At 44.2% G+C, this 8,977-nt stretch overlaps 1 protein-coding gene across 1 annotated transcript; it reads right to left on the minus strand.

Moving 5' to 3' along the window:
- Window positions 1–696: 696 nt before the first annotated feature.
- On the minus strand, window positions 697–7,666 carry steap3 (STEAP family member 3, metalloreductase). Its single transcript, XM_030343361.1, has 6 exons — window positions 7,425–7,666; window positions 6,254–6,840; window positions 4,136–4,463; window positions 2,306–2,505; window positions 1,799–1,963; window positions 697–1,528 (listed from the first exon to the last, which is right to left on the minus strand). Exons 2-6 carry the CDS (start codon window positions 6,782–6,784, stop codon window positions 1,250–1,252), a joined length of 1,503 nt encoding a protein of 500 aa, XP_030199221.1. The 5' UTR covers window positions 6,785–6,840; window positions 7,425–7,666; the 3' UTR covers window positions 697–1,249.
- Between the last annotated feature and the right edge of the window lie 1,311 nt (window positions 7,667–8,977).

Here is an 8,977-nt window from a genome sequence, read left to right on the forward strand (position 1 = left end):
TTCCTTGAAAAATGGAGAAGACATCTCATTTTTTGTACTCTCCCGTTGTGACAGTAACTTCTAACAGCCACATCTGAATCAAGAACAACACTCTTGAGGACTTTTAAGTACACAAGTACATTTTTGCAACCAACATTATTAGGGTTCTTTAAGAGATTGTTTGGTCCTGAGATTATATATTTAAAATACACATTTCAGACCTGGCAGCGGAAATGGAAATCACCTGTTCATCAAGGCATGGAGCTTAAAATGACCTGTTCATATTTGTAGTCAATGCTGATCGATAGTGATTTCAAAAATGTTATGATGGAAATCACCTATAACTTATCCTACAACAAAAAAGGCTGGCTAGCCCTTTGTTGACGAGAATCTTACTAACGACCCTCCAAATCCCCTCCCACTCACGCTACACACACAGCCCCTTGTGTGTGAGACACAAACACAGCCAGTTAGGAGTGCACAGAACACCGATACTTATTTGAATACTAAAAGACTTTCATCCCACACATTGGGACCTTAACATTTTAAACTATCCCTGTCCTATAAAGCATGTGGCTTTATTAGTATTGCACTATTTCATCAAACCTGAAGGACCAAATGCCATCCTAAGGATTCATCCAGTGCCAATGAGTTCAATTACATTTGATTTATATAGCCCTTAATCCCCTGTACAGACTCAAAGATTAACAGGCCATATATTTATGACATATTTATATTTTTTATTCACAGATGTAATTGAATCTGAAGGCCATTTGACATATCTTCAATCCAGCATACAATAACTTGGCCATGTTTCTAGTTTTATGTCACAAGTTATCCCTGTAGTCTTCTGTAATCAACTCCAAATAAAATATAATGTACCTATTGCATGTATTGTGAGTGACTGACGACCCACAATTATTTAGATAGATCGAAGGCACCACCAATGAACCATCTTCTTTAATGATTCTAAAGTATTTAAACATATCCAAATATAAAAAAGTCCACACCTCTGGACTGTACACCATTGAATGGTCTCTTTGACCGACGAAGGCTGTTAATATTGTCATTCATATTACAAGTCTTTCCAACTCAAAGTTGAATATCTAAAAAGTTTTTCACAGAATGAAACAAAATGTGGTCTAAAATGCATATTTCAGTCAGCAGTCGTACCGTCAGAAAGACAACTAAAAAGAGACATCCATGTTCATCATCAGCTGAATCCATCCACAGTCCTGTGGCATCACACATTTTCTCACATCCTGGTTCCTCAGCCGTCTGCCACAACCCCATTGGTTATCCCTACTTCCTGGTCTGTCTTCCGGGGCCTCTTGGTCTCCCAGCCGCGGCGGATCTTTGTCAGCCTGCAGGCGAGGCAGGGCAGGGCGAGCAGCAGCCTGCCAACTAGCACCACGCAGGGCAGCACCAGGGCCAGGACGAACATGGGGGGGAGGTAGAAGGAGTACGAGCCCGGGGAGAAGGCCATGTCCCAGCCGAAGAAGAGCGTGTGCATCACGGTCAGCGTCAGCGCTGCGTAGCCCAGGCCCGACTGCACACACACACACACACACACACACACACACACACTGAATTAAGTAGAGAAGTCAAATTCCCTCATAAAAAAAATCTACCTATGAGGGAATCTTTAAAATGAATGGTCTAAGCTGCATACATGCCCGCCACTGTGAACATTTATTGAAATTACATATGTTCCCAAATCACATTATATTGTTTAGCTGGCCTCGTCAAAATCCTTTTCTTACGTTACACATAATGTATTAGTATATAGATGGTTTATATAATAAGGCTTTGTTCTGACCTGGACAAACGTGAACTCCCTCCAGTTTAAGGTGTTTCCCACTGAGGGAAGAGAGGTAAGGGCCAACACACAGAGAACTCCAAATCCCAGAATTCCACTTGACAAGTAAAGGTCTGACCGCCACACTTTCTCCTCCACCCAGGAGTTAGGAATCTCTGCCCTCACCTAGAGAAGCAGAACCACACACCCACCAGTTAACAAACCAACCAACAAGGGAAGTACAAGAGTTAAGGTAAATACAAAAAGTATTGTAAGATGCATAGTGGATTGCAGCTAATACTGATACCTGTAAGGACATTATTAGTTTCTTTATTTATTCATTGAGCATTTACAACATGAACAAGCAGTCCTCTCCTGATAATCTGAGTATTACATAATGTGAGGATCTCTAGTGTTACTTGTGAATAATGCAGCGCTGTCCAGAGAGGACGTCAGAGATAGGTGTCACACTGAAGATATACAACAGCCCTATGGAGGACATGTGCGCACACACACACCAACACACACCTGTCTGTATGCTGCGTTGAGGAGGCTGTACTGGGCAGCCCGGCGTATGGAGAGACACATACTGTAGATACCATGCAGCCCCGCACACAGAAAGCTTAGCAGGCCCAGCTGCTTGCGGCTGCCCAGCCAGCAGTCCAGCCAGCTGGGAAACCTCCTATACTTGGTTCCCCTGCTCAGCTGAAGGCCTGCAGCCAGCAAACCTGGGGACAAGAGCGTCAGATCTTTGAGAAGGTAATTTCACTTCATTGAATGATGTTACAGAAGGGAGCCCTGAACTCAAGTCGTCCAAGTGTCTTCCAAGGTTCTGAGGTCGGAGGTCTTTTTAGGAGCCCACATCATTAGTGCAGTGGGTTGAGAAACTGAGACAACCTGGCTTTCAGATACACCCCCCCCTCCCGGAAACCTGCATGTTCACAATGTACGTATCGATTGGTCTCCACTTCACGGCTAATTTAAGTCCCTTCCATGTTGTGTTGATGTATGTTAAACGAGACCGTGAGGTTGTCACACTTTCATGTGAATGTCTAGACATGGCGGACTCGAGTCACATGACTTGACTCGAGTCAGACTCGAGTCGCAAATTTGAGGACTTGAGACTTGCTTGACTAACACTGATAAAAGACTCGACTTGACTTTGACTTGGTCTTCATGAATTGAGACTTGACTTAGACTTGAGACAGATGACTCGAAATTACTTTTTTAAAGTTAGATTAAAGGTTGGATATGCGATACGCCAGCAGATTTTAAAAGTACACAACTCAAATGGTCCTACCCCTCTCCTTCAACGCTGACTCTGACTCCACCCATTCCAAGTACATGGACGCGCAATCACGCAAGAGCGCGAACACAGATGCGCGAGAGTGAGCCAGGCTAGCTAGGTTGGAGTTTAGGGTTGTCTTCTAGTGCTGCTAGGTCCAAATGTGGATTAGCTAGTTAGCTAGCTCCAGTAGCTACCGCAGGATAACAACAAACAGAAGCTTGCTCTGGGTCACGAGCTTTGAGTACGTGCACGTGGACGAAGGGGTCACTCGCGGGGAGCGGGGGAGGGGGAGTGCAGTACGACCGTTTGATTGACGTACTGTCCAATGCCACTCGGTGATTCTGAAAATCATTGGCTGGAGTTTTTCGAGCCCTGCCCGTTACACAGATGATTGACTTGTTTAATTTTCATGTCAGTAGGCTACTTCTAACTCCGTGGCTGCAATTGGGTTATGATAAGGATTTCAAGTAATTTTCAAGTAAAATTACACCGTCAGAGCCAGAGCGTCAGACTGGTCTGTTCTCAGCATACCGCAAGAAAATTAAGAGGGTTCAAGTTCCAGTCCCCAAATTCAGTTGAACCACTACCTGGACATTTGTGATGGACAGAGCTGCCTTCGGTTTTGGGCCTATTCACATAATGTTTTTGGAATGTTTTGAATAGTTTGAGTTATTGTTAATGTTAAGACATTGTTAATGTTGAAATAAAACTAAATTTATGAACCACTCTTTACAGATTTTTAAAAGTGGAAACTGGGTTAGATCATCAGATTTTTGTATGACTTGACTTGTGACTTGCTTGACCTGAGCAATGACTTGACTTGTGACTTGCTTGATTCTCACCACAGTGACTTGGCACTTGCTTGAGACTTGAAGGTTATGACTTGAGACTTGCTTGTGACTTGCACATGAGTGACTTACCCCCACCTATAACCTAAGTTAATGTAAGGGTTTTGATGTGGATAAAATCTGAGGCAGGATCGGACAACAATGCATCATGGGAATTAACACCTGACAGGTCCTCCCTCCCCGAGGGAATAACACAGCAGGGGACAGCAGTGGGGGATCTACCTGGCAGGTAGACCAGCGCCAGGGTCACCATGGCGACGGCCGGCAGCGTCTGGTTGACGGTCTCCAGGGGCAGCTGATAGAAGTGGTTCTGGCCTAACGCCAGGTACGGGAAGAGCACGTTCTTCATAGAGCCGTAGCCGTACAGGAAGAGGAAGAGGAGGAGGGTGGTGAGGACCGGCCCCCGCCACGAGGGGAAGGCGCGCAGCGGGGCCTCCTCGAGCGCCCCCGCGGCCCCCAGGCAGCCCATGTCCAGGGGGCTGAAGCCCATGCGGTGGGCCAGCTGCACCACCCCCGCCTTGGAGTCAGGGCCGTCACCGCAGATCAGCACCTGGCAGGGGGCGGGGCATAAGGAGGGGGGGAGGGTCAGGGTCTCATAGCAGTGCGGTGAGGAGGGGAGAGAGAGGGTCTGGGTCTCAGAGCAGTGCGGTGAGGAGGGGAGAGAGAGGGTCTGGGTCTCAGAGCAGTGCGGTGAGGAGGGGGGAGAGAGGGTCAGGGTTTGAGAGCAGTCAGGACTAGGCGTGTTTTATAAGCGGCTCGAGTCCATCAGACTTTGGAACGCAGCCAACCCCTAACCTAAATAAGTAGAAATAAATCCTAGTAACCTTAATCAAGGTGCAACACATTATTGTCAACCCATCTGTTTATATTATCTTATACTAAAATGAATGAAGTATAAAGTGGGTGTAGTTTATTTATTTTTAAATGTTAAAAAGGGTCAACGTGAGACAAACAAATAGGGGGCAGCATATAACCAGAAGGTTTTGGTGTCCATCCCTATTGCATTCTAAGTTGTCTGAACCAACAAACGCTAAGCAAAAAATATGACCACCGTAATATAAGTAACTACCTGTATTAGCCATCACAACGTATACAATGTTAGCATTAAAAGCTGTTTAATTACCAGTCTAAAGGAAGCAATGTGTGTTAGGGTTATTGAGGGTCCCTTCACTGGCCAAGAGCATTCTCCAGCAGTGGAAAACAAAGCCATTGTCAAGTTTATTTTGCTTCTATTTCTATAATATATTTTCTCTGAGGTTAGAATATGTTCCCTGGGCAGTGCTACTTCAACCCCCTTGATGGCAGGCCAGACACTGCATTGACCCTGACCTCTTGAGGTACAAAGTGGTATTACGAAACGCTAGTTGCAGGTGCTACCTAGGCTATATCTGAAACATTCCTCGCAATGAACTTGTAGTCCAATTTTAAAGTTTCTAAACAAATAATTGTACACATTTCACGTGAAAAAAATAAGAAGCAGCCATTTCTGAGCGAAATTGGTTAGATATGGCACAACCATCAGTAAGCTTAAATGGGCTGTGATGTCTGGAGGTGCCTGCCCTTAATGAGCCAATTTACATTTAGGACCGCTCTTGGCTAATTTCCGACCCATCAGGGCATCTCTTCCCTGTTTGGGTCAATCCATCTTGCCTGCCTATCACAGGGGCTTGAAATGAAGCATTTCCCAATTGCAGAGAGAGAGGTTTGGTTTAGCTTCAAAATCACGTTTGAACTTCTCTTTTGTGCCTTCTGTCTTTCCATCTCTAGAATCGTACCCAACAGCTTTTACCTTAGTATTTCCTTCTCACCAGTTGAGCAGTACTACTATGCTCTTCTGGTCAAAGATCACCTGAAATCAGCTGACGTCCTCCTGACACGTACTTTATGATGTCTATGAACGGTTCAAAGTATTTCAATAAATACTAATTACCAATGAAAGTAGAAACTAAGCAAATATTGATGCATGGTATAATTATCCAAATCATTAAACAATCACATATTCCCTACATACCTGAGCATGCTCATTTTACACTTACATTGTACCAACAACTTATACCATATCCTATCATTATAACACCCTCAAATGATTCCTTTTTGCAGACATGATTCAATAGCATCAAAATAATTAATATCCACACTAATTATTCCCTTGTGTGCTGCTGACTGATTTGAACTAAAACCATTGCAATTTTTGTAGATCATCCATTAGTATTGAGACAAGTTATTATAAAACAATATTCAAGAAATTATAAAAGGTATTTCCAATTGATTAATAAAAAAATTATAAAATCCCAATGATATCCAAACATTGAATAGTATTAAGTATTGTGTGGCCCCTACCTGCCTGCTGCCATCATGGGCCCCGGTCTGGAGACTCCAGGCGGAGACCCCGTTGAAGCCCTTCACCACGTGGCTCTGGGGGAACAGCCGGGCCAGCCTGTGGGCGTTGGACCCCCCCGCACCGCGGCCCAGCCTGTCCGCGTTGCTGACGTCCACCAGCACCTTCCCGGCCAGAGCCTCCCTCAGGCCCACCAGGCTCGGGTAGTGCTCAGGAAACAGAGCCACGAAGACCACCCTCTCCGCACCCAGCGCCGCCTCCATCTGCGACCCCAGCTCCGTCCCCTCGGGGAAGAGGCCCCTGGGGAGACGGGAGGGGTCCCGGCTGCCCACCAGTGCACGGTGACCGGAGGCCAGCAGCCTGGTGCAGAGAGAGCGGGAGAAATCTCCGGAGCCCAGGACGCCCACCGCAGGGTGGACACTGAGCCTGAGCTCCTCCTCGCTGTGGAGGACCTCCACCTCCACCTCCTCCTCCTCCTCCTCCTCCTCGGGTCCGGACTCCACAAGCCTGGCTCTCATCCCCCCCACAGACATGATGGACAGAGCGTCTCCAGGAAGACACGCGTCACGGTCGAGGTCAGTGCAGGGTACTGCAGGGTAAGGAGATGGGTTGGAAGAGAGAATCGTGTGTATTGTAGTGAATGGTAAAGCAAAACCGCAGACTGTATACAAACACAGCATTTTTACCAAAGGGGTCATTGGGAACAACTGTTCTAGGTGAAGTAAAAAATTAAATAAAATGTGAGACAGTAGGCATAAAATTAATTGTACTGTTTCTATGAAATAATAGCAATTCAAATAATTCCACATTAACTGTAGTTAAAAGCATTATTTTACAACATTTATAGACATCTAAACGAACAGAGACGTTCACATTGACAAGCCCACCACAATTGCACCTATTAGATCGGTAAACAAAACCATTACATTTATTGCACAAATATAATAAAAACCTAAAATCTCCAAATCGCTATATCAGCACACTCCAAAAACGAGGAGTAGGCTTGGATCAGAACAGGAACCAAAAGGTTTCCCCATAAATCGGAACCTAAAGCCTGCTTGTCCTCTGCTCGGGGGAAGGTCCAAGCCGACACAACAAAACACCCTCTTCCATAACATAGGCCTATCGTTAGAAATCCATATTGCATAGAACAAGAAGAAACCGTAGGCCTACCTTATGCGATGTTAAAATTGCGTTCAGATGTCTTTGAAGTGGTGGTGTTTCACATGTCATGCGTCCGGACCATGATGCTGACTAGACAAGGGTTTGAAAGTTGTTATGTATCCTGAAGCCACGCCCACCAGCTGTGGCCATGAGATAAATAAAACCCAGATAGGCCTTCAAACTGTCTAGAACAGTCCTTGGACTGGACCGTAGCCGGACCGGAGAGGGTCCGACTCCACGCACCGGGGAACAGGGGCTTGAAAAGTTTCCAGAAATAAATAAAAAATATATAGCCTATATAAAAATGATGTAATAGGCCTATTTGATATCGTAGGCTATACGAGTCATGTTACTTCCTCTAACACATAGACTCCGTATACTCATTTTTAGTAGAGAAAAGGGAAACATTTGTGAATTGTTCTGAAAGTGGAAACCTATTCAATTCATACAATTAGCCTTTGTTGCAACCTTCATAATATACAATGAAGCACTGTAAATGCACTCTTTGTGTGTTTATTTAGGTCCCAGGTTACTTTTCTTATTTTTCTCTTATAAATTGCATTGTTTTGTATTATTGCATGGTTGAAGGGAGCCTGAGACTCAAGCATCGCATTGCTTTTATTCTTGTGAATATGACAAAAAAACATCTTGAAAAACAGCCACATCCTTTGTTTAAAATGTTGCATCTTAAATTTGACTACCGGTCCGCCAAATCTTTTTATGAATAGGGTATACCGGGGATAGGCTAGTTGTAACATGGGGTGAAATGTTCCACTAGTTGGCGCCATTTTTCAAGGAGTTCAAATCCAAATTTTAAGGTAAGAAAGTAACTTTTTTTTATTTTAATGTTTGTTTTCTAGTACTTTTACCGTTGGAGATAAAGTTGTATGATTTATATCAGGTCAAACTATAGTTTCTCTAGTAAAGAATGGTGTATCTCTCCCTTGCTAATGTCAAAGCACCATGCCAATACAGTTAGTTTAGCAATGGGTGACAGGGCGGGGTAGGTTGTAACTCATGTTTTGAAAGTGTTACTACCATCCACTTACATACAAAGTTGTTACCAGAGAAGATGTTGAAGATGTTGCCCTGTTCTCAAAAAACAACAACTGTTCAGCTGTCTCTCTCTCTCTCACAAATACACACACAAGCAAAGTATAAACGTTATGCTTTTTATATTTTGTTCATAACATTGATATGATCTTTATTCTCTATGTAAAGAATGGATTGTATGTTATACGACTCTATTTTTTCTGTATACCTACAGTAACTGAATGTAGCCTACCATTTTTTATGTATTGGCATATAGATGTTTGCAGGGCCGTTGCGCCCCCCCCCTCCCCCCCCCCCCCCCCCTGTTGTTTATGCTTATCATTAAATCGGCATATCAAATAGAGTCCCATTGTTTTTTTGCATTTTGTCCAACCTACCCCAGTAGGTGTTAAAATCTACCCCGGTAGTGGGTTGTACCAAAGGTATACATTGTATATTTGTCATAATCTCACAAATTCTGTGATTTTGTTGAGGAGATTCAAATGGTTGCCACTTGTTGGAGACAAATG

This window comes from Gadus morhua, chromosome 20, assembly GCF_902167405.1.
Source record: "Gadus morhua chromosome 20, gadMor3.0, whole genome shotgun sequence".
NCBI classification, from domain to species: domain Eukaryota; kingdom Metazoa; phylum Chordata; class Actinopteri; order Gadiformes; family Gadidae; genus Gadus; species Gadus morhua.

Excerpts from the sequence above, each read along its gene's own strand:
- steap3 (XM_030343361.1), bottom strand. The coding sequence starts at position 6,784 with ATGTCTGTGGGGGGGATGAGAGCCAGGCTTGTGGAGTCCGGACCCGAG. Across the intron at positions 4,464-6,253 it reads CCCATGATGGCAGCAGGCAG|GTGCTGATCTGCGGTGACGG; the intron begins GTAGGGGCCACA and ends GCCCCCTGCCAG. Across the intron at positions 2,506-4,135 it reads GGCGCTGGTCTACCTGCCAG|GTTTGCTGGCTGCAGGCCTT; the intron begins GTAGATCCCCCA and ends TCTTGTCCCCAG.